This window comes from Lates calcarifer, linkage group LG17, assembly GCF_001640805.2.
Source record: "Lates calcarifer isolate ASB-BC8 linkage group LG17, TLL_Latcal_v3, whole genome shotgun sequence".
Classification (NCBI taxonomy): domain Eukaryota; kingdom Metazoa; phylum Chordata; class Actinopteri; family Centropomidae; genus Lates; species Lates calcarifer.
This window is the reverse complement of record NC_066849.1, coordinates 2,575,604-2,601,593: the sequence shown is the minus strand read 5'-3', so window position 1 is coordinate 2,601,593 and position 25,990 is coordinate 2,575,604. Positions and strand designations below refer to the sequence as shown.

The window sequence follows — 25,990 nt, the reverse complement described above, 5'->3', positions numbered from 1 at the left end:
CAAGAACCAGATGGTCACTCTGGCTGAGCTCCAGAGATCCTGTGTAGAGATGGCAGAACTTTGCTGAGGGGTGACCTCATATTTGGAGGAAACCAGACATGATGCTTAGAACTGAGGCCAAACAGTTTAACCTTGGTTTCAGCAGACCAGAGAATCTTGTGCGCCCTTTAAGTGCTTTTCTTGCAAACTTTCACTGAGGCGAGGTTTCTGTCTGACCACTCTGCCATGGAGCCCAGATCAGTAGAATGTTGCCATGGTGGTGATGTTTCCACATCATGCCAAATAAACCTGAGGAACCTGAGCTAAATTTCAAGTGCCATAGCTAAATGTCTGAATACTTATGTCAATGTGATATTTATGTTTTTCCCTTTATAATAAATTTTTTTAAATAAATTTGCAAAAATGTCTAAAATTCTGTTTTCGCTTTGTCATTATGGAATATTGAGTGTAGATGGATGAGGGGAAAAATATTATAAAAATAATACCATTTACACTTTGTTGTAAGTTTGTTACCTAGCTAAAACTAACTAACAACTAACAGCTAGTACAACAGTATTTCAATCAAGATCAATCTGTGAGCAAACACCTCTTATACTTTGTTAAAGAGGTGTAGGATCATTTTGGAGGCTGCAGTTTGTCACGCTGCGGAACTAACTGATATAAAAACACTGGTGGAAATATACACCATTATATGGATTTGCTAATACTATTTGTTTATTGAATATATTTTAAAACAAGACTATGTAACCTTTGTTGAGCAACGGCAACAGCAGCCTGTGCTGCCACGTAAGTGTCACTGTAGAAACCTTAGTCATGATTGTGGTGTTGTGGTGTTTCTTGATGCTGTAAGTAATTGGAAAACAGCATGCTCGAGCCACATGGCTCAGTAAATTCTGGAACAATGCTGCCACCTGGAGGTAGGTTTGCATACTGCCTCTGACTTACTGTGGTTCATTGTTGACTAATTTTGTTATTTAGACTCTTACTGGTTTCTTCTTGTAGATGCTTCAAAGTTAATACATAAAGATTATGTTTAGTTTTTTGTGTGTTCTGCTTCACAGGTAATCTGGCCAGTACATATGGCCAACACAAAGCATTTTGGTAACTGTCTTCACAGACAACAATCATATGGGATGCCTGTGCAAGAAAAGCCAAACAACAATTTCTCTTTTATTCGGGTACAAAATCATCTTCACCACTGTTCCTGTGACTCAGGATTTTCCAGTTTTTCTCCTTAGTACCCAAAGGAGAATAAAAAATGTTTACCATGACTTTTTTAATGAATAGTTGTGTAAACTGGTCAAATGCGCCGTGTTTATAGACGTTTGTGAGTCCTGTCGACACAGTGGTAGACGTTACGGTCATGTGGGACACAGATATGCATAAGTAATACACCTATTAAGTGCATTTCCTGTAGGCATTAGATGCATGTTCGAACATGTACAACCACACTGTGTAAATCTTACATAACATGTCATACATCAGACACGCTGTATGTTTTGCCAAAAACCGAAAAGTGAAAAGCATATTGCATTGGCCGGGAATCGAACCCGGGCCTCCCGCGTGGCAGGCGAGAATTCTACCACTGAACCACCAATGCTGACATGACCACTTTTTTAGTCTCTACACTGACGAGGCCCATTAAAGGGGTGAAGCATGACAACATGAGGCAAGGAAAAAATACTGTGCATGCATCAGTACATCCACAGATCTGTACATCTAATACCAACAGAGAATGAAGATAGAAGACATACGGGAGAATCACAAACCTATACCCCCCCACATGTGTGGCAAGTGAAAATTTTACCACTGAGCCACCAGCACTCACATGATCATGGCATCTACAACAAGGCCCACAAATGTCTAAAAAGCTGGTTGTTCAAACTCTTGAGCTTTTGCTTTCTCTTCTCTACAAGACAGCTAAATGAAGATGCACTTATTCCATGGTGGTGTTTCCTTGTTTTCCCATCACTCCATCTACATAGCAAACAGTGTTTTTGACCATGTGCAGCTGTATCAGATGTACCTCTACTTCACATTAATTCCAGCCAAACCTGTACATATAACAAAATGCTACACATGCCAGGAAGCCCACTTATTCCATTCACAGGTTTCACTGTATTTCTCCAGACTTTCACTTTATTCTGTCTGCATAATGCAGCACGTTTTTGACCACAGTTGCACCTGAACTGGTAACTAAATATCTGCCCCGTGTGAGGCTCGAACTCACGACCTTCAGATTATGAGACTGACGCGCTGCCTACTGCGCCAACGAGGCCCACAATCAACCTTCCTCTGAAGCTCAAACTCAAAATGCCTTTGTTGTCATTCAAAAAACCATACTGTGTACACAGTGCACAAGTGAATGAAACTGGAGTGTGTAATTTCAGAGTTCAACAGTCTGATGGCATGGGGGAAGAAGCTGCTGTGAAATCTGGTTGTAATGGTCTGAATGCTCTGGTACCTTTTCCCAGAGGGCAGCAGGGTGAACAATCCATGATGAAGATGGATGGGGTCTTTTTTGATATTGTTTAACCTTGGTCAAGCAGCGTTTTCATGCAGCATCCTGGATGGAAGGAAGTGAAGTGTTGATGATTTTACTCGGCCATCCTGACTACTCTCTGCACTGACTGCCTGTGTGAGGCTTTGCAGTTCCCACACCATACAAAGATATAGCTGGTCTATTATGAAAAATTTCTGGCTTTTTAAAAAAATAGCCAAATAGCCAAAAATCAATGTTTTGGAACTGAGATGTTTATTAAACCTTTTAACGAAATCAAAAAAAAAAAAAAAAAAAATTCCATATAATTTTGTTTATGATATTTTTTTTGTATCACATTGGATACATTGAGCATTTTTTTGCAACTTTTTGCTTACAACAACATTCATTTTAGATACAAAAACGAATTTTACCCATAACATTTTGAAAATATAGAACATTTCAGTTTTTCTCTCTGTTTTTTTTTCCATAAAACTTTTTACAGCCTTTTAATTTCACTTTGTCACTTTTCTTACACTTGTCACAGTAGACATGTGAGAAGTGATGCTGGTGCAGTGCTGCATCTCTGTCGGTTTCCATATTGGAAATGATCAGTGCCATCCCCTCTTGCATCAAGAGGCACACTGCAGCTGGCCTTTTACAGGGTGGTGTTGGAGTCGCCTCTGGAGGGGATAGTGGTCTAAAACCTTTGCAGAGCCGTGGGTTTCATCTGGGGCTCTAGCTTCTTCTGGTCTCTTCTGTAGAGGTTCCACGCATTGATGACAGTGTGTGATGAGGACATCACTGCTATCTGAACTTCCATCATCATGCATGGCCTGAGGAGTCCATTCCTCCTCATCCTCCTTATCATCTTCCCAAAACTGCTCCATGTCACTTGAATTGCCAACCATTATCATGTTGATGAAATTTTCAATGTACTTTCTTTTTCTCACTTCTTCCTCTATTCTTTTTGACATCAAAAATACAGACATAACAAATTGGACCATATAGCATAGCAATTATGATTTGAATTAGATTAGTTAAGTCATCAAAATAGTGTGTGTTTGTATTGTGGTAGGCATGATTATTAGATTATATTACAAAAATGTGACATGACCGTTCAGGGTTAAAGCATCTTATATACCTGCAGTATCAAATTTGATACACACCTTTTTAACACGATTTAACTAAAATAAAGAATGAATTATTAAGTAATTATGCATTGTTTCAATACAGAAAGTATATATTTTTAAAAATGAGTAACAATATAAACGTTATTCTTACTGTAACTTCTTGAAAATTAGCAGATTTTCCTGCCAAAAGTGTGTGGATGATTTAATGACAGCGGCCATTTTGAAAATGCCAGAAAAACAGCTCTTCCACTGCCTGCAGTGGAATGATAATCCACTAGGGGGCAGAATACATGTGTCAGGTCATATACAACAAGTTTTAAAGGAAAGTACTGATCATGTTGATAAGCTAGCGGTCTCAGAAACATGCGGAGCAAGTATGACACAAATGGTTTCATAGGGTTAAAGCTTCTTAAAGAAGATACATTTATTCCATGGGTGTGTTTTGCTATTTTTCTTTCACTGTCTCATTATTCTGTCTGCATAGATGTACCCGTACCTGTAACTAGACACCTCTGCAGGTCTACTGCATTGAACAGGAATCGAACCTGGGCCTCCATCGTCATAGTAACTGATCAGAAAATAACTTTAGTTTCTCTCACTCAGTGTTTACAGTCGCAGTCGGTACCAACATCCAGTCTAGAAAGAGCAGTGTTCGAAAAAACTGTCAAGGACTACAAGTAAATTAAGAAAACAACTTGTCAACAGCACCTAAAACAACAACAACAATGTCCTTCTCCAACATGGAAAGAAAATACCACCCTGAGACCAAGGGTAAGATTTTCTTGTTCAACTACAGGTGGATGGTGGGGTTGGTGTATATGGTAGATGACTGTGGAGAGTGAGGCTACATATACTTAACCCTTGTGCAACCTTGGGGACATTTTTGTCCTTTATATTTTTGATTTTTTATCAATATGAGCCAACACCAAGTGGTTCTCATGGTATCATTTTTGAAGACAATACATGAATGTGTATGGATAATGAATTTTAAAAAATCATCAGGTAAAGAAACTGGCATTTAAAAGGTTTAAATCCTGCAAATGATTGAATATTTGGTAGTTATGATCAGGACTGATGTTGGTTAAAAAAATTAACTTGGTGAAAGTAGAAAATAATATTAATATGTAATACATTTATAGTGGTTTTGACCTTGGCATTTTTGTCCTCTAACAACTTCAATGTCACTTTTTTAAAAAAGTATACACAAAGGTTAACAAAAGGAACTGAGTTCTTGTAAAACACTCGTATGTTAATGTATTTCAGGCATCTGGGAGACTGCAGAATGGAAACATTCCTCTCAGCTGAGGAGCATAACATGGAGCATGGAGCATAACATAACGCTGAAGCAGCAGCTTGCCAGCCTAGTAGATGAGACACTGCAGAGAGACCTGCTGCAAGAGGCTTTAGAGGCTGAAAAGAAGAACCAGGATCTGATCAAGAGGAAGGAGGAGACGATCCAGGAGACCCAGAGGGGACTCTCGTCACTCTGAGAGTCCCTTCAAGGTGACACTGTGGAGCATCTCCTCATTTCAGCGCAGCTCGTCCTCAAAGAAATCCAACTAAGTGAGGCCATGACAAAATACACGGCTCTGGATGAGAACTTAAAGAAAGCTCGCCAAGAGGGAGAGGAAAGAGAGGGAACTGTCTTCCCCACAGGAGAACCTTAGCATTCAGAAGACAGACCTCTGGGTGAAGAAGTATGAGGAGGTGAAGGCAGCCTTGGACAGTGACACCCAGCACAGCACTGACCTGCAGCAAGTGCAAGCTGAGATCCAGAGGAAGCTGACCCAGTTGCAGGAGATGAGGAGAGCGAATAAGTGATCAGCTCCATCAGAGATGAGAATCTGATCCTGTCAACACTGGGCCTCAAAGAATAATTCAAGCAGAGCATCAACAGATGCAGTGCTGTGGATGAAGAGTTTATAAACAAGCCTGTTGAGAGGCAGAAGAGCTGGGAGGGGAGGTAGGAAGAGCTGGAGAAGCTGTGGGCTGAGAAAGAGGATGCCCTAGTGAAACAGGCCACAGAGGCAGAGGAGGAGGTCAAGTTCCTCATCATTATAAACATCCACCTTCACTGCTTCTCCTAAAATGTTACTTTGGCTCTTTGGATTAGAACAGCTTGTTTTAGAAGCTGGCATGGTGGTACAGTGGTTGGCACTGTTGCCTCACAGCAAGAAGGTTCCACATTCAAGCCGTTTCTCCCTGTGCCTGTGTGTGTTCTCTCCAGGTTCTCCAGCTTCCTCCCACAGTCCAAAGACATGCAGGTTAATTGGTGACTCTAAATTGCCTGTAGGTGTGAATGAGAGTGTGAAAAGAAGTGATGGAAAGATGGAGAAAGGTGCTGCAGACAAACAGCAGAGATCCTCCCCCTCAGCCTCCTCTGGCTAATAGGTCATATACAGTTCACTCTGCACACCACTATACCCGATCCAAGACAGACCACACATCAGCAACATCAGCTGTCAATGTAGTTCTCGTCTCCCTGACGTGTCTCATCAGGATCCAAATATCCGAGTGTCATCATTATAAAACATAATGAAAACATCATGATAATCGGATTATTAAAGTTTACTGTCATATCACAGTAGATACAAATGTAAATATTTAAAGTTTAAAACTGGAAAAAAAAACTACTACCAGAAGCAAATAGTTGTCTGCTCAGCACCATATAGACAGCAGACATATAGATAGATATAGATAGAGCAGCTAAACAGTCAGACATTTTTTTTCTCAAGGTTTATGGAGAACTGAAAAGAGAGTGAATACTGGACTTAAGACAGGCACACACTAAGAGATTTAAAAAATATTATCTGATTTAGAAAATGTGAGAGACCACACACAACAACAAATAATGACAGTCTTGAGTCAGCTTGCTTCCTGATTGTTTCTATCCATTACATGTGACAATCCACAGAGTATGTGTAGCATTCATAGAGATTCAGTAAATGCTTTCTATCAATATTGCATGAATATACATCCAAGACTTTTAGAGATCATAGCTTAAACCATGAAATAACTCCAGTGACAGGTTTGTTGGTGATGATGTGGGCAGGTCTTTCAGCAGTTACTGGACTTCAGAGTGAGATTTGATTATTGCGACTCTATGTGAGCTTAGCTGCACTGCAAAGAAGCCCAGCATGGGATAGTGAAATGTCATAACCCCCTGTAGTGACTTTGATTTACTGGTTTTAGTTTTGAGGGTATTACTTGTGTTTGTAGTGTACTTCTGGTTTCTTAGTTTTATTTTGGTATTCTTTTCCCCTCGTGTTTGTTGGGCTTGTACTTCCTGTTTTATTTTGTAGTGTCTTGTCCTGTTTTGTCTATGGGATCTTTACTTCCTGTCTTTGTTCAGTTTCCCTCCTTTTTTCGGCACCACCTGTGTCTCATTAGTAATTATCCCTGTGTGTGTGTGTGTGTGTGTGTATATATATGGTCCCCTCCTCCTTCCTTGTCAGAGTATTGAATCTAGCTCCTTTGTTGTTTTTGATTATCATTAAAATCACAGAACTGTCTGAGCCTGGTTTGTGTCTGTGTTTGAGTCTTACTCCTGCCTCCTAACCTCAAGTTGTGACACGATAATTATTCCAAGAGTCTGCAAACAAACAGCAGTTGCAATTACAATGACAACAGGCTGCTTGTGGCGAAGTTTATTCTCTCTGCTGCAGAGGCAGACGAAATGAAGAACATTATGCATGACCTAGAGTGCTGCCAGCACTCTCTTCATTTGCTGCATGCACACACACACACACACACACACACACACACACAGACACAGAGCTAAGGTCATGTTAGCTGGCATAAGCTATATACCAATCTCTGGCTCCTGAACTGAATTGAATTGAAATCATAATGTAGCAGACTTTGTGATGTCAGCGAACACTTGTTGCCCACTTATAATAGTGTATGCTGATGAAACTTCTGATTGACACTCCTACTTCACTGTAGACATATCTGTCCAAAGTAATGAGGTTGTCTGTTTCTTTTCAATCTCTTAATTGCTGTGTCATGAATGGATGAGAAAAAAGTCCAGAAATATCTTTCTTGTATTTTTTTTTTTTTACTAAGGTTTTGTGTTGAACATTCAATTTACCCAGTTTGCTTAGCATTTTCCACTTTGGGAAACTTCTTGCCTCTGATCTGTTGAAAATTTGATTCAAACATTGACTTAATTAATACTCCAGAGCAGCTCTGCCTCCAAGACTGATGTAACTGAAATGTCAATCTGGTGATGTTTTATTTTTTACTCTTTTAAACACACAATCACCCACATCTCTGACACAGGGTGTCTCATAGAGTGTCTACATAGAGTCACATCTCTGTTTCCATCTTCACACATCACAAAAATGCTCAAACCTACAGTCTCATGCCTGTGTAAGTGCAGCCATAGGGAATTGTCATTTTTATTAATTTTTTTCTGGTTGAATCTTACTGACTTGTCCCTGGTACAAGGTTGCTGTTCAGAATCCAACACAAAAACAGACTAAACATGAAAGCAATATTTGAATTTTTGAATGTATTACCAGGTATGGGTCATAATGTGGAGGAATACCAACACTGCAGGTATGCTGTTTATAACCCAGTTGGAGCAAACCAGATGTAAAATATATGAAGTAGCCAAATGTCAAATATAAAATACTTAAAGCAAATTGAATAAAACTAAAATTTAAAACACTATCAGGTTACACTTATTCACCATTAACTAGTTACTTATCAGCATGCATATTGGCTCTTTATTAGTCATTATTAAGCACTTATTAATCCCTTACTCTGTATGGTCATATTCTACAGCTACTAGACTAGTGACTTAGAGTTTTCCCTCAATAAACTCCTAATTACTGCTTATTTATTGTAAGTAAGGAAGTTGTTGTACATGAATTATGATCTTAATATGCTTTGCTCTGTATGGACCTTTATAAGTTACTAGTAGCAGTAATTCTCCCTTATTAATACTTGATAAATATGGTTTGTTCTTACACAACAGAAGACAAAACTGCAAGTGTTAATAATGTCCAGTTAAGCCTAAATGAAATCTCTGTAACTCATATGTTTCCTATTCTAAAGTGAGGTCTTGATCATCAGTTTCCTGTTTAGTTACATAAGAAAACTTTTCTACCTATAATACTGAGCAAAGCATTTTAAGATCATGCTTCATGTACTTACATATTACTGTACAGAACAATCTTGTCATTTGAGAAAATTAACAAAAATACTGATTATGCAAGTGGTAAAGATATCAAATATCCTGAATGAAATAGTTCAGATATTTCTTCTGCTGTTCATCACTGTGCTCACTCAGCCTATGTTGTTTTTTGTCTGCATACACGATCACCTGAGAGACACTATCTCTGAAATTTCTGACACCAGTTTCCCAATCTGCATCAAAGACAATGAAAGTGACTGTGTGTGAAAACACATCATACACAAACCTGTTGTACACCATCAGGAAGTGTGGAACTGCCAGGACATAATCATGACACATGCCCCTGTGACTGATATATTATTACACATTATGTCACATTACTAGATTGTCAGATGGTGATCTGGTTGAGGTGGAGCTGAGTATATCTACTTAAATACTCCAAAGAAAAGCTGACAATCATATTGGATTGTTACAACAGGGTAAAACAAGCTGCTGATCAATTTTAGAACGTACAGATGTTTATGATGTTTTTGTGATCTAGATGGCATCAAACACAAGTTGGCACCGTGGAAAACTCCAGAGGAGAGGACTCTTTCTTAGTGAGTTAGGCGAGGCACTGGTAATAACTCCCATACATTTAAAAAATGTTGTTTGCTTTTTGTCCAGGACTGATTTAAAGTGCTAACTATATCCTATTTTCAGTTTTTGTGTTAATAATATGAAGTTATTTTCCAAAAACCTACAAGCACAATCACCAAAGGTGTGGTTTAACTGGCTGTATATTCAGACACAAGGACAAACATGCTGATTTTATTTTCAAGTGCTTTATTTGAATTGAATTCACCTACGTTTCATGTTTTTGTATTGTGGGAGAAAGCCCACGCAAGCACTAGGAGAACATGTAAACTCCACACAGAAAGAAGAATCAACACATCGAGAAGATGCATCTTCTTTCTGTGGGGCCACAGTGCCAATCACAGCCACCGTGCTGCCCATGAAGGGTGTGTGTGTGTGTGTGTGTGTGTGTGGGATAGGAAGGGTGGGGATGTGAAGAAAAGTAGATGAAAAATAGGAGAGGTGGAGGAAGGAAGAAGAATGGTGAAGTACAGGAGAGGTGGATGGTTAAAGGGGAAGTGTGGAGAGGTAAAGAAAGGAACATTAAAGAGCAACTTGCAGGTTGGAGACCACAGTGACTCAATGTGTGGGGAAAAGATGCAGAAACTAGAAAAAAAAAAACGTGTATATACACTACAGTGACTTCTGGAGCCGTTTTTGCGAGATAATTTTTCTTCCGCATCAAAAACCAACAAACCAGAAATGATGTAACATAGGGGAGTCTGACCACGTTAGAGCAAGTTTAACATGAATAAATATGGATCAGAATGTGAGTTTTGAAACTGAAGCGGTTGAAAATGTATATTCGTATGCACATGATAGAAAACAGCCTGCTCAGCATCCAAGAGACCAGGAACAGACCAGAGTCAGGAGAAATAACAGCCAGAGATGGAGTTATGGTGTGAGGAGAACGAGTGGAGGAAGAGATGGCCAATGGTTAAAAAAATCCAAAAAACCATACAGGTGTTCATGTCTTTGTGGCTCTATCTCGTCACAACAGAACATCATGCCAGCCCGACAGCATTGCTCCATTGGCTATCAAAGCTTTTGATTGTGGTATTCTTTTTATTTATTTTTACATCAATCTGTTATCATTTAAGCCAAGTATCTGAAATAAAAGTCCAGAATAAAATATATTTTGATAAGAGTTTTGACTTTTTATTTGTGTGTGTAGAAATGCTGTGTAGTATCTGTGCTAAAATGACACCATAGAGTAAGAGTACTCATGTCAGTCATGAAACCTTGTTTTATTAATGTCAAAACACAATATCTAATTTTCTTGAATGGCTTTAATAAACCAATAAAACATTGATGATCAAAGAGCGTCATGTTAACGTCCTAATGCTGGTGCTTTCTGTGGTGCACAGCAGACTACAATGAAATTAAAAAGCCATGCTTCACTCTCTGCATGTTTTCAAAGCAGGTATTTTTAAAGTGGGAGAAAGGGGACATTTTTTTGCATTTCACATTGACACTTGAAATGATGTTGCAGCCATTTGGAATTGTGCCTAATTGAAACCATACAGTAGTATACTATTGTCTCTCAGGATATGAGTATATACTGTAGAGTAATTGGACTGTGTATCAAAAATCCACAGCTATATCATTTTTATATAATGGGTTATATAAAACTACAGCAGATGAAACAAAAAATAGAATTAATGAGACTAAATGTTGAAATTCCCTGTTAAATCCATCATAACAGAGAGAAGCAGCATCCAACACATGCACTGTGATTCACCAGAGACATTCCCTACTTCTGGGCTGGAGACAGACACTGAGTCTGGCAATATTTGGACATGATGAAACAATACAATTTTCCCAAAAAAACAATATGTCATTATAAAAATAACTATAGGCTATTATAGGCTATGTCCTCTTCTAACTTGAAGGCTTATTTGTGTGTTTGGAGGAGAAATGGAGAAAAATCATACCTAAACCAGCCAACATACTGGATTTGTGAAAGTACACATGAACTTGCAAACAAACCAATGGGAACCCAGAGTTAAACTTTTTTTCACATCCATTCTGATTCAGTGTGGAGAACAATTACAATCTGCAATTATGCCTGCACCCTAACTCTCCACACCTCCACTGAGCGCATCCGTAGAGATCTGATTGGAATCAGTTTCAAACTGCCTTCAAATGTGTTTTGGATCTAGTTTGTAAAAATTGCATTTGATATAGGTTTCTTTTTTTTTTTTTCTTTCTTTTCCTTTTTTCTGCCCAGACTTTCTGAAAACATTCTGGATATAACAAATACTGGATTTGGGCTAGCAGCTGAACCATTATTAAACTTGACAATGTGTTCAAATAGTAATTAGCTGTAAAATCTACTAATTCCATGATAATAGAGCTAAAGTAAACCTTATAATGTACAATTTATATTTAAACATTTTTATACTCTGCTTGGTGCATTGGTAGTTGCTCAGCTTACAGTATTTTACATAGTATTTAGTATTTCATTAATATGTATGTGTGTGTGTGTGTATGTGTAAATATAGAATTATAGTTACAGTTATACAACACCAGGGACCAGATGCATAAACTCTCTGCATGCACAAAGTCTGAAATACATGCATTCTGTCAGACTGATAAAACATGGTTGTGATTTATCAGTCTGAGTCATTTTTAAACTTCATGCTCGTGTATCTCCTCTGAGAATTGCCACCTCAACGTGGTGGAAGGGTCTTTATGTCCCTGTGATCTGGAAAGCTGTGTTATTAGGGGCAACAGCCCCTAGTAGCATCTGCAAGGCAAATTGGTCCCAGGGGAGGATCCAGTCTAAGAGCCATTCATACAACCCTGATGGATGTGTTTTTCTGGAATGTGCCACCTAGCCCACACCAGGGCCCCTTCCTAGAGCCAGACCTGGGGTGCTCGCAAACCTGAAAAAATTACATGAGGCCACCGCCCTGGTGGGTGTGCTGATACTTGACTGTATACTGATTACTGTGCTTGATCCTAGCTAAGTGCTGCTCGAGTTGAAGAAAATAAGAGAGTTGCCACCAAGTTGTGAGCAATGAGGAAGAAACCTTGAGCAGGATGCCTGGGAGGAACAGCCTGCCTGATCTGAACCCATGTCGTGCTTTGTTATTGGACTTATGTGGATTGGCCATTACAAGCACCATGTTCAAGCATACTGTAGGTTTAGTACTACAACCTAAACTCAGGAGAGGCCTCACTCACATCTCTGGCAGAGGTCACTGAGATACTCAACAAGCTCCTACAGCGGCAAGGCACCAGGTATGAATGAGATCTGCCCTGAGATGCTGAAAGGTTTTGGACATTGTTGGGCTGTCTTTGCTTACACTTGAGCGAGTTGTCTTAAGTGAGGCAGTTTAGGTACCTTGGGGTTTTGTTCATGAGCGCCAGTAAATGGAGCGTGACATTGACGGGCGGACTGGTGCAGCGTCAGCAGTAATGCAGACAATGTACCAGACAGTTTTGCAGAGGAGCTGAAGGAAGACAAAGCTTTGAATTTACTAGGGGTGTGACGAGATGAGACAATACACAGTACTGGGTTCAGGATAACGAGATGAGATTTAAACACAATTTTTAAGAAAATCTCAATGATGAAAAATGTATTTGACAGAAAGTCACGAAATGCTAAACAGTGCAGGTGCATTGTGAAATGTCTATGTATGAGTTTCTAACTTGTAACTGAAGCTGTGTGTGACATTCTAACTGAACTCTCCACAAATGGAACAGAAAAAATAAAAACAAATAAAAAAATGAATATGAAAGGAATGCATTTTTCTTCGTCTTATCTTTTAGGTGTAAAGTGCTCACCATAGTGAAAGTACAACTTAATAGTGTAAACAGAGAATGACCAAATGTTTCTTCAAGCATGATGCAGAGCTAAGAGATAGTTACAGCTAGGCAGCCCAGCCTAGGATATGGTCATGTTCTTTTTCAAGAATAGGTGTCTTTGCCAGGGTGGACGGCACTATTTTCAGTGCTTACATATTGTTTGTGTCTTGTCTTTCACTCTGTTGCAGTATATTTATTTTACCCAGTACCCAAAATGCTGCCACACAAACGATTTAAAAGTGGTAGGTGCATCTTTTATGCTAATTTCAGTCAGTCACGCTAGTTGCAGCACGCGGCGGCTTTTCCCCTTGACAAGAAATATCGTCATGTTTTAATATTGTGAGATCTTGTGGCACGAGATCTCGCCACACCCCTACAATTTACCAGTCAGTTCTCTCCAGATGGGGGCTGGGGTTACCCTTAAGGTAAAGAGGTCAGACATTCTGAGGGAGCTCAGAGTAGAGCTGTTGCTCCTTTGTGTCAACAGGAGCCAGTTGAGGTGGGTTGAGTACCTGATCAGGTTGCTTCTTGGAAGTTTTCTGGGCATCTCCATCTGGTAGGAGACCATGCTGGAGAGACTATATATATCTCATCTGGCCTTGGACTGCCTTGGGGTCCCCCTGGCAGAATTTAAAAATGTTGCTGGGCAGAGGGATCTGGACTCCCTTGATTAACCTGCTGCCACCACGGCCCAGCTCCAGATAAGTGGCAGATAATGGATGGATGAATGGATGGATGGAAGGATGCTCTCACAGATAGGTATTTAATTACCTGTATCTGCACCGGAGGCGTCGTAGTAAACAAGTCTGTGCTTCAGATTATGTGGGAATCAAAATGAATGTGACTGGCTCTTGTCTGTTTGTCCCTGGAACTGCACACACATTTTGTTTCATATTTACCAGCTTGTGTGTGGGAAATGATGTATGTATGTGTTTTTTGTGTATACACCTCGTTTATACATCTGGCTCCAGGTGTCTTGTAGGAAAATTTGCAAACAACAATGTTTCCAGTTTTTTGGGAATTTTAAAAAACAAATGTGTAGAACATGAATAGGGATGGAGAACCCCATACAGGAGTAGCACCACTTGCCACACTGTTAGATTGATAACTCATCATGGGAAAGTGCAGTGCAAAAAAACAATGCTTATCTCTAAAGTTCTCAGATTGTATCAAGAGCTTGTTAAGTATGAATACGAGATAAAAGCTCTTTGCAAAGCTTCAGATTTTTGGCAATTTAAATTCATTCTGGTCCATCTCTTATGTGGCTGTTTGAGGATCAGAGCAGCACAGAGAGGTTTGCTGCTGTTAAGCTCCCAGTCAGATTCTGGTAGTGTGGTTCCTGACTGTGGCTGTAGAAATGCAGGTAGTGTGCCACATCAGCCAGGGTCTGCAGGATATCGTAAGTTACAGCAAACAGGAAGTAGGTGGGGAGCAGCCAACTGAGGCTGAAGACACAGTCACCCACTGGCAGAGGAACCGCAAGGTGTCTGGAAGGACAAGGAGACAGAGAGAGAGAGAAAGGAGAGAGAGGTATTTCATTCCAAGTCTGGCTGCCATCAGTCTTAAGGTACTGCAAACTAATAATTAAATAATTAATATATCGGTGCTGCCAAACATTCAAACAGACAGAACTTTATATGAATTCTAATGGAGACCCCAATGTTTTGAAACCACACCATGCAAACTGTCTCTATAAGGGATCGGTGCAGTGGAGGAAAGCTGTGTGTCCAGGAGCCCAATCACAACTTAATAATATTTACATACTTTCCTTATATGTTCCCTGAAATTAACCTTGTAGTTTGTGAAATGAACATATCATCATTGGTATCTTTATTTTTTTAAATAAAAATATACATAATATACCATATATGGCATCTTTATATTCAGTTCTAAATGACCATTATTTCAGACTCTGAATTATAGATTGCATCATCAAATCTAGACTGTAACAAAATTAATAATAATGCAAATCATGAGATGGGCTGAAATGAAGGGTTTTCACATGATAGCTGAGTATAGTATATAGAGGCTTAATATAAAGCCAGCAAAGCACAGAAACACAAGAAATGAATATATGTGCTGTATATACAGAACACAGAGTAAAACTGTGTGCTGTATCAAAGTGAGATTACTTCATGGGTTAATGAGGAGAGCAGATGATCAGAGGTAACAGCACTAATAAAAGTAGCAGACAAAAAGGTTTTAAGCTTACTGATATGTTACTCACTGGCTCCACTTTCATTAATGTATATGCAATGTAATGTATATATATATATGCATTTAGAAAAAAAAGATACTCACTGGAATCTATCCTCTCTGGATTCTCTCAGCATGATGAAGACAAACAGTCCCACTTCAGTGTTGAGAGAGAACGACACAACTTTGTCCAACATGACAACAAAACCCTGAAGAGGACAGAAAACACTGATGAATTCCAGCTGAGATGTTCATTATCATCAATATAATATTCTGCGCTTATTAGCGTTATTGCGCGTGTGTGTGTGTGTGTGTGTGTTATTTACCCTGGGATCACAGACTGACACGATGAAGATGACACCAAATCCAAGCAGTGACATGAGTCCTTTAGCTATGCTGGAAGAAAAAGGAAGAGCATATAATCAGCTTAATTAGTCAACATTAACATCTGAGAACTGATTCAGATAAATTATGTAACACTCACAGATCCTCCTCTCCTTCATTTATGTGAAAGGAGACTGAAAACATACTGCAGATTAAATAATAAACCAGACAGTAAACAGCCTGTGTGATAGCTTCAGCTGGATTTTGGGGGAAAATGGTGCAAGAGCAGTGAAACTTTTGTGCCTGAAGCAAATTTCCTCAATAGTGTAATACACTTTTTATGTTTGCTTTAAAGCAAAATTATGACAAGACAGTAACATTTTTCAAATAAGTAATAACTTGGACTGCAGCATGCCATCATTTGTACAATGACTGCTGGTAGTTAGAATGATGGCTCTGGAAGTGTTGGGAGTACTTTTAAGATCAAACTTTTGGATTTTGATACATTAACTTTTTTGGCTGTTCTTTCACCCTTAAAAGCTACAGACGTCATAAATGCCAGGTTTTACAGATATTTTCACAACATTGTTGTGACAGTTTGGTCTCATCTCATGACACATAGATTACATGTACAGAGTGGAAAATGACACTTTGAATTACATGAAAAAACCTCAGACATTGATCAGGCTGGTGGAGACATGTACTGTCATATTGTCTTTGAAGTGAGCAATCATGTGGTAATGGGGAAAAGAGAAATAATGTAGACCCCATTAACACTTGTCAAGTGCCTCATGTGCAGATAAAATCCAGATGCAATTTATATTACACTTAGTGAGTCTTCATTAGATCACAGATCTGATTGTAATTTGTCTTGGTCACAGCCAGAGCTGCTCCAGTCCAGAAGTAGGGCTGGCTTTCAGTGCTGCACCTGATGCTGTTTGGTAAATGTTACAAAAAACACCAGAACAGAAATAAAACAGGGAGTTTAGTTGAAACAAAGTGTTTAAACAAAGTACCTAACGACTGTCCATAACATTCACAGGCTCTCCTTCATGCCACTCTTTCACCCATATACTAGTCATTCAATGGCTACATTGATCAGGTATTAGATAAATGTAAAGGTCAGGGGAACAACAGCTAATTTCAGCATAATGTCCGCTACCATTATCTCAGATAACACACCCTGTAGAGGTTACACCAAAGACTGATGTAGTTACACTTTAAGTTAGTTACACTTGATGTAGGCATTTTCCAATGTGGTAGCACAACCTTACCCTTACACTGTTATTCTTATGGCTCGGTAGCTGATATCACATAATTTCCAGCAAAGCTCTGACCAACTTCAATCTAATCCATCCAGAATAACTGACAACACCTGTGTGGGAGTGTGGCTTCCCGTTGCTGCATAAAAATGTTCTTAAGAAAGGCTAAATAAGTTGCTGGTGTTAAAAATGTACACCAAAATAACGTGACACACTGAACTTACACCCATGTGATCAGATCCTTAGGATTGCCAGGTGCAAGGTCCCTCAAATGTCCTGACAGTTTAACCATTGTATCTTTGGTTTCACTCCATTGTCACAACCAACCTTCTTGCTGAGCAGATGTGCTGTTTATTCGGCAAATTTCGCTCCCAGGCTTTAGACAGCCACTCCAGTTTCCTGCTCCACAATGAGCTCACCAGACCATCAACTGAAAGACACGCAACCAGTCAATGCAAAACACCACGTAAAACATTTACAGTCATCTAATTAAGGGAAACATTAGCAGTAACTTTAGGTGTAGTAGTACTTCTACTGTAGTTTTCTTTTCATTCTAATTGTCTGTGTGCAACAAGTGTACTTTCATGGCAACAGAGTAAACTTACTAGTGTGTTTCATGGCAGATCCCATCACCAAGAAGGACACAGTGACACTGATGGCTATAAACACCTGGATCAGCTCAGCCACCCAGGAGTATGCACTGTGACGTTCATTAATAATCTGCATGGGTTGGTAGGGAGGGTTATGGACAATGATGGATGTTGAAAATGAGGTCACAAAAAAATGGGAGGCATTATACTTAAAGGTATAGTATGCAGGATTTTCCTAAAAACGCCCTCTGCATGTGTTTTCTTATTTTGCTGTGTTCAGGATGTTTCTGGGCTGCAATCTTTAGGGGGTGGCTGTGTAGCCCCCAGCCAATACCAGTGCGCAGGGACTGAGGGACTATACAAATGTAGCGACCAGGTTGCATTGCTGTCTCTCTCCTTGCTCACTGTTGCTGTGGCTGTATAAAGAGCTGTCTGTTTGACCAAGGGCGGGGCAGAGCAGCAGTGTGACACCTTCCCACAAGATTGCGTGTAGGTAATCCAGAATGTAATCATTGTGAAATAATCTGTTTTATTTCTCTCATCCATTGGTTTGTTCTCACTAACACTGCTCCATCTCTTCCTCAGCTCTCTACAGCTGCTCTCACTCGTTCATTGAGCCAGGAGGAGGGGCCAACTTTGAATGGTGTGTTAACAAACAGAAACCAACAAATCCTACATATTGCACCTTTAAGCACAAAAATCTTTCAACTCTTTTAGGTTTTGAAGTGTGTTCCATCAGAAAGGGTGTGTTTAAATTCATGTGAGGAATACATTTCAACCATATTTTGCTGTTATGATAATTAAGTATATAAACATTCACTGTAAAAAACATTTGTGTGCTAAAATGACACTGCCACTGTAGCTGAGTGGACCTGAGTGAATCATCTCGCATTAGGCAGGTTATTGTTCTGACCAAAGAAGCTTTTCACTTATTAACCCCCTTTTGTGCTCATTAGTGAAATCGCCTCTTTAGTTGGAATGAAAACTCGCTGACTCTTGGCTGTCCATTTGTTTAAAGTTTAATTTCATGACAGACACAATTAACTTAGGTTCCGTCACTAACTGTACTAGAGATTTTGAGAGTGAATTTCTGAAGCATCTGTGTGGCCCCAAGTCCCATTTTTGTGTTAGCTGATAAGATGAGTGGATTTTCACATTAAAATTTCTTGCCCTGAGCGAGATCAGGCCAGGCCAGCACCACTGTGTGATCTCCGACTACCAATTAGTTTGTCAGCCAGGCCTAGCCAGCCACTACAGCTAATTGCTGCTTGTTTCCATTTAGCATCCCAGTAACTTGTTAGCTGGTGGAGTTGTTGGCTGAGGCACTGTTTTATGTGTAATTGAATCTGAACACATCCTGATCACATCTTGCTACAGCTGATTTCACCACAACTATCATCTGGTCCTACATGTACTGCACATACAGTGCCATATATACTGTATACTGCACAATGGCTATTTATTCAGTTAGTACATACTATAGATATTACAGTAGTGCCATATGCAGCCTGGCTGTACTATGACCAGCAGGTATTATGGTATATACACAGTGGCACAGCATCTGTACTGTGATTTTTCAAGGAGTCTGTGACTCTTCACAACTCACCACAATGATGACCCCTATTATAATGAGTCACTATTAGTGTCTAATGACCTCATTTATTCTGTTGTTACATGTGTTTGAAATGAAACTGAAATGATATATAACAGGATTTTTATACATAATTATTTATCATTTATGTAACCCAAACTTCACATTAGACATGAGAAGTCAGTCCCGTGTAACACAGACTTCAGCATCACCTCCCTCGGAACCTGCTGTCTTGTACAGAGCACAGCTCCTGAGGTGCCAGACAAGGACAGCCACGTGGTGTCTTTACAAGGCTGATTCATATCATTGATTCAATAAACAAAAATTGTTTTGAATTTTGAACAGTTCAGGAAGTAAATAGCATTTAACAAAAAAAAGAAAACTTATGGACTTAAGCTTGCCATGACCTGGATGACTGAGAACCTACACAGACAGTATTTAAAAACAATGATTTATATGCTCCTACCCACCGCAGTTCTGTATGTCCATGGTGAAATTGAAACACCAGAGCACCTTTTTCACTGTCATTCAGGTGATAGGTCATTCATGCATTTTTGCTGTGGAGGCTTCAGTAGCTCCACTGACTGTGGGGGAATTCCTTGGTATTCATGTGACATCAAGGTGTGAATTACAGAGGTTAAAAGCCTAACTGGAGGGAAACTGAGCTGACAGGCATTATGTAAATTCTGTGTACTTCTGAGCTGTATAAACACACAAAGGGAGTGTGGAGTCTTACCTTTGTCAGTGGAATGGTTGCAATCTCTCCTGCTTTCTCAGACCTGAGGGGACAACAATCACATACAGGAGTAAAGTTACTTTATCTGAAGATGCTTCAAAGCTGTCAGGTGATGACTTAAGTGCACGTAAAGTGGGCTTTCCTCCTGTGGCCACTACTGTTAATGTGTCATGGAGCAAATCTTTACCCAGGTGGAACCTGATGTTCACAGCTGTAATACAACTTCACCTGCACCAACCTGACAACAGACTCTTCAAAGAGATTGCACTATATCACAGTTAAGAAGATAATTGATTACGCTGCATTTGCTTGGTTACACTGAACCAAAGGCAGCAGAATGCCAGTGTGTGGTTTTAGACAGCAGTGCCAGCATTGCCGAATCAGAGGCGTGAGGTGTGAACACAGCAGCAGTGCCATCAATCACTGTCTGTCTTTACACAGATGTCAGTTAGGCTCTTTGACTATCTCTGCTGTCTGCTTAAAGCCAGAACAAGTTAGTAATGGAAGATTTCCTCCTTGTTATCCCAGATATCTGTATTCTCTATTTCCTTTAAAGATGGTGAACTTTTATTTTTTCAGAAAAAGCCAAACAACAACAAGAGTGAGACAGCATTCTGAACAAACTCCAGACATGGTTTAAAACACAGTCACAAAAATAAAGTTGGATAACATCAACTGATGCTGCTTCTCCTGACAGTGAAATGCTGAGTAGTATATGTGACTATTTCATTGTTCATTTGCTGCCTCCACCCACTGAGGGTTGAAAGACTGTGCAACATTGGCAGTACATGTCGGCTTAATGCCATCCCAGTGTGTGATTTTATACAGCATGCTGGTATTGTGGAATCAGAGGCATGACGTCTAACACATCAGCCTCGGCATTGGTCAGCATCTGCTCTGCTGTACAGATTCTTCCTTTTACACAAGCGTTGATTCAGCTCCATGACTACCTCTGCTGCCGGATTAAAGGTGGAGCCATAAGGCCCCCACTCCGCCTCTGTACCTTTTATACACAATGGCAAAACAAAATACGGGTGCAATATTCCCGTCTTGAAAAGGCTGTGGCAAAGGGGCTACGGAGGTCCAACTGAGCTTTTAAAGCCCTTGAACATCACATTACATAATATGACAGGGATCCCCCCAGGGGAGGCGCAGAGAGGGAGCAAACAAGAGCTTGTTAAACCATTACAAAAGTGCAGTTAGATTTTGGCATTATTTACAGTGAGTTAGAGCTGTCATCCTGAGTTACAGGGAAACAACAGTATCACGAAACTGTACATAGGTACACAAACCCAAACCTGCAGTATTTTCTCTAAATGTTAAAATGGCAAACCTGGCTCTAACAGTGTTTTTTCTTATCATCATGTTTTCATTATGGCAGTGTTAACAATTTAAAATGAAATCTACAACACGGTGAAAAAAAGTGAAGGGCGTGAATACTTTCTGAAGTTGCTGTAGCTTTGTGATAGAACTGTTTCACACACTGTTAAAGATTTGTTTACTACTAACACTACTGATCATCATCTATAAAAGGCTGCCCTCTATGTGAATTAATCTTCATTAAGAGTTCTTCAAATAGAGCCTGGCTCTCTCTCTCTCTCTCTCTCTCTCTCTCTCTGGTGGCTGGCCAGCTCCCAGCCTGCAGAGGGATCTCCTGGGGAGATACAAGAATACTACAGTGGGGGAAAATATTGTCCTAAATATTAAAGGAGGCACAAATGGTAATAAAACATATGGCAGGCCAGGGCTAAAACTATGAATCAGTGTTTCCATTTTAACTCTAATTTTGGCCATTTGTCTGCTGCTGTAATGTGCTGTAGGTTTCATTAGTTGTTTCTTCTGCTCTTCTTTGCAGCCAAACTAACACAACCAAGAGCTTTACTGAAACAGCAGGTTAGAAGAAGTGAAAGAAGAGGAAGAAGTAAAAGAAAGAATTTAAGGAATTATTTAAGGAACATACATTATCTCATCTTAGAAATTATGACAAATGTATGGAGTAGTTATTCAAAATCATGTGAAAACACCAGGAAAGGTTGGGGAGCAGTCTTAATAATATATTTACAGGTCATTACATGCTTTGAATTTGCAATTTCAAACAACAGCTACTACTACTACTACTCACTCAACCAACTTTTGTATGGGATCAAACACAATTAGATCAGCCTGTTTTTAATGGGATCCTCACTGTGATAAACAGCATATATCATAGACTAAATGTCCAACTAGTGCTGACAGAGACCAAACCAGTGGAGGAAACTAATGTCTGTTATCAAGGATGGTAAATGGATGGATGGTAAATGGACTTGTATACTGTATACTGTACTTATATAGTGCTTTTCTAGTCCTATCGACCACTCAAAGATCTTTACACTACGCATCTCATTCACCCATTCACACGCACATTCATACACCGATGTTACAAACATCAGGGGCAATGTGGGGTTCAGTATCTTGCCCAGGAGGAGCCAGGGATCGAACTGCTGACCTTCCGATTAGTGGGCGACCCAGTGTACCCCCTGAGCCACAGCCGCCCCTATGGATATGGAATAAATGTTCAAACGACTTTTCATACATGCCAACCAAATCATGGTGCTACAAAAAAGTCAGAGGATCACAAAAGTCTGTGGCTATTCATTCCCTGGAGCCCATAAATGTCCACGCCGCTCTTATGGGTAAAACTTAAATGGTCTTACATTTGATAGAGGGTGCACAATGAGGCTTAACTGTGACTAGAAAAATAACGTTGGCCGTGCTCTGCGACATGCTGGAGGTCAGTTTTAACACCTATTAATCACTGTAGGATCTGCATAACTTAAAATGTTTGAATTTTTTACTTCCCTAGCAGCAGCTAATACACTGATAACTGAGTGTATACTTCTCATATAATACATCATTTAGGCCACATCCAAATACTGACTTGTTACCATAAGAATATTAGAGTTCTTCTTTCAGACAACAAGATAATATATAATCACAAAAATAACAAAAGACAATCAACTGCTGATCCTGAGACAAAAAGATTTAGATAACTGGATGGCTGTTTGCACCCTTTGTATAAAGTAGGATTGTCAGATTTATTTTTTGCAAAAAGATTCAAAAAGTCTTTCTTATCTTTATTCTTAGTGTATACTAAACTCAAGGTATTACACTTTAAACCTCTGAGTGAATGTGTGTGTACGGCCGTGACAGTGATTGTTATTGTATTTTTTTAAATAAAAGATAATGTTAGCGAATCAGACGGGGCCTGAATTAACAATAACTCGCACCTGCCTCACTCTGTTATTCTTTTCCATCTCTTTCATTTCTCTGCTGCCGTACTGCAGCGGCTGCTCAGCCAGTGGTGTTTAAACTCTGTGTTGTGACATGCTGAGTCACAGCAGGGGGGTCAGGGAGAGAAAACTAATTAAGAGGACAAGCAACAGCAAAGACACAACACTGTGTGCATCATTTATGGTGTTTCAAATCGCCAAAGCTAATAAGCCTCAGACAGTCAGGGAACAGCTTTTGTAGCTGGCTCTGAGCAAATGCTGTGAAAATAAAAAGGCTTCAGCGATAACTGCACACGTTCCACTTTCAGTTAAAAATGGAAAGGCAACAGATTTAGGATATGAAAGAAAATGGGAGGTAAGATTCCAAAATAGCAGTGTGTTTGTGCTCCAACGTGATGGCATGTATTGTCAAAATAACTGCCTTCTGTGATACACTTTGAGTGTGATGAAATCGCTGAGAGCTGACAAACAGGACGAGGAGGGCAGCTATCAGCAGACTGTATAAATAACTTCATAATTGCAGAGTTTTCAGGGGACCACTTGTGTGGGTTTATGTGATGAACAACTATGTTGACAAGAAGGAGAGTGGGTGTATCACACTGGTGAAGGAGATTCCTTTGTCAGCATTTTACCACTTGTTTTCTCCACTGAGGCTGCTGCCAGTGACAGCTACATCCTGAGTTGAAGGAAATGTTACAGTCAGCAATTGACCCTTTTCTAAACCCTGGCGCTCTTACTTACTGTTACGCTTTCCAACCTAGCACTTCACATTTGCAGTTTACAATAATCATGGAGGCAGATAGACCACTTGAAATTTCTTAAGCTTCAGACACATTTTATTTACTACTGCTAGCTATATAACATTAACTGAATTTGTTATAAAAAAGCAAGAGAACAAAACTCTGTCTGCAGCTGACATTGGAGGACAAGAAGAAGACTGATGCTAAAAAGACCTGAGGTTAAAGTTTACAGCCTCACCAGTAGATGACTCATGTAGAAGACATGGAAATGAGGAAACAGCATTCCTCTTGTATTGCAGCATAGAGTCACTTATCTCTACTATTACAGGGCAGTATTATAACAAAATCACATCTTACATTTATGCTTTATTGTTAGCATGTTTCTAACTTTTATGTAGTAAAAGATTTGAGGATGACCATGAACTGACTGGTTAGGGTTAGGGTTACCTCCTTTAATACAATGAAGAGCAGCACAGAGCTCATATAGCATATGGGACCAGGGGGAGTTACATTTCACACTGCTGTTGATGTTAGTCCTAAACAGGGTTTTTTCTAACTTACCCTGTGGCTCCTCATAAATATATACTGATCGGCCACAACATTAAAACCACCGAGAAGTGAAGGGAATAACATTGATCATCTCGTTACAATGAAATGTGCTGCTAGGAAACCTTGGGTCCTGACATTCATCTGGATGTTACTGTGACACATACCACCCACCTAAACATTGTTGCAGACCAGGCAAACCCCCCCATGGCAACAGCACAAAAACTGCTTGCTACGAGTTGCAGTTACAGTTAACACAAGTTACAGTTTAAAACACAGACTGACTGACTGACAACCTATTTTTCTCTAAGAGAGTCACAGGTGAGGGAGAACAGACGGGGTACTAAAGCATTTTGGCAAAGAATCATGCACATTAAAATGGGTATTTTTGATTTTTCACTTAATTTCACTTTCTGTGCTTTAAGCATGTTGTAAGCTCTGTATAACAAGGAGGAAGAAAAGGAGGAAGATTGGAGGTAAACTGAAAAAGAAAGGCAGAAATAAGAATGATAAAAGTACAGTGTAGTACAGTACAGTCAGACTACAAGAAACATTCTTGCTGTATTAATATGGCAAAAGTACAGCTTGATTATTCAGATTCTGAACAGTACAGTGATTATTAACAGTACTGACACATTTTTTCTATTTCTAAAATTCCTCCCATTTTCATAAAATATATTTTGCATCTTGAAAGTCTCTTAATCATAATATATGAAACTTTGATGAATCTTTTTTTGGTTTGTACTTCAGATATTCATAAAAGTGAGCTGAGTTATTGCAGCAAATTTCCTGTGTGTGTGTAAGTCAGTGAATTTTCCTTGAAATTTCCTTTTATCTGCCTCAGCCTTGATCCACTCATCATAAGAGATTCAGTGACGTTTCCTGCCGTGACTAAAACAAATGATGCATGACTTTGAAGAGACAGAAGATCATTCCAGGCAACACTTTTTGTGTTTGACGTCAGTTATATTTTTTTAAAAAAGATGGATCAAACAAGTTTTTCTTTGAATGTTCGCAATTTTTGTTTTTGCCAGCCACTGAATTTAAGATAATTTAAGTTTAGCACAGCTTTTTCACACAGACTGCTTCAAGAAACCAAATTTAAATCCCTCTCTCCCTCTCTCAGTGCTCAGAGCTGGGTAAAAACTCTCAAAGCAAGACTGGAAGCAAGAAATGTTCGGCAAATTTCCTGTGTCTGTCAGCACTAAGCACTGACAGACTGGCAATGTTTGGAAAATGTCACATTTAGTGTTTAAATTTTTATCTGTAAATTAAATGAACAAATTTGCCTTTAGAGATTATGTAAGGAAGTAAGTAAGTAAGACTACTAAGATGTAAAGTCATGATCAGGACTACAGTGAATACGGTTTGATCCAGACGTCTCTTACAGTGCTCAATTGGCTTTGGTGTTGGTGTTGATTTGGTTTCAACCTTGTTTGTAATGGGTGTCAGCTTCACTAATTCCTCTTTTAAACATGGCCTGACCCTGACAAGCCCCTAGTGATATACAGCTGTGATCATGGGTAAATCAATCTCTAAATTACAGAAACTCTACT

At 39.5% G+C, this 25,990-nt stretch overlaps 1 protein-coding gene and 2 non-coding genes across 5 annotated transcripts in view; all 3 read right to left on the bottom strand.

The window, feature by feature from the left end:
- Nucleotides 1–1,529: 1,529 nt before the first annotated feature.
- Nucleotides 1,530–1,600, bottom strand: trnag-gcc (transfer RNA glycine (anticodon GCC)). The gene has a single exon. It is a non-coding gene; the product is annotated as a tRNA-Gly (tRNA).
- Nucleotides 1,601–2,205: 605 nt separating this feature from the next.
- trnam-cau (transfer RNA methionine (anticodon CAU)) lies at nt 2,206–2,278 on the bottom strand. The gene has a single exon. It is a non-coding gene; the product is annotated as a tRNA-Met (tRNA).
- Nucleotides 2,279–10,595: 8,317 nt separating this feature from the next.
- The window catches only part of si:ch211-51h4.2 (uncharacterized), a 67,829-nt gene continuing 52,434 nt past the window's right edge, over nt 10,596–25,990 (bottom strand). For 2 of the 3 annotated variants that reach the window (XM_018669800.1, XM_051077330.1), the window contains 6 exons: nt 19,880–19,922; nt 17,568–17,682; nt 17,290–17,392; nt 15,703–15,772; nt 15,482–15,585; nt 10,596–14,667 (listed from right to left, as the gene is read on the bottom strand). In XM_018669800.1, coding sequence (XP_018525316.1) covers nt 14,457–14,667; nt 15,482–15,585; nt 15,703–15,772; nt 17,290–17,392; nt 17,568–17,682; nt 19,880–19,922 — 646 coding nt within the window. In that variant the 3' untranslated portion in view covers nt 10,596–14,456. Of the gene's footprint in view, nt 14,668–15,481; nt 15,586–15,702; nt 15,773–17,186; nt 17,393–17,567; nt 17,683–19,879; nt 19,923–25,990 lie in introns of those variants that run through there. The other variant, XR_007814943.1, reaches the window with a different exon arrangement.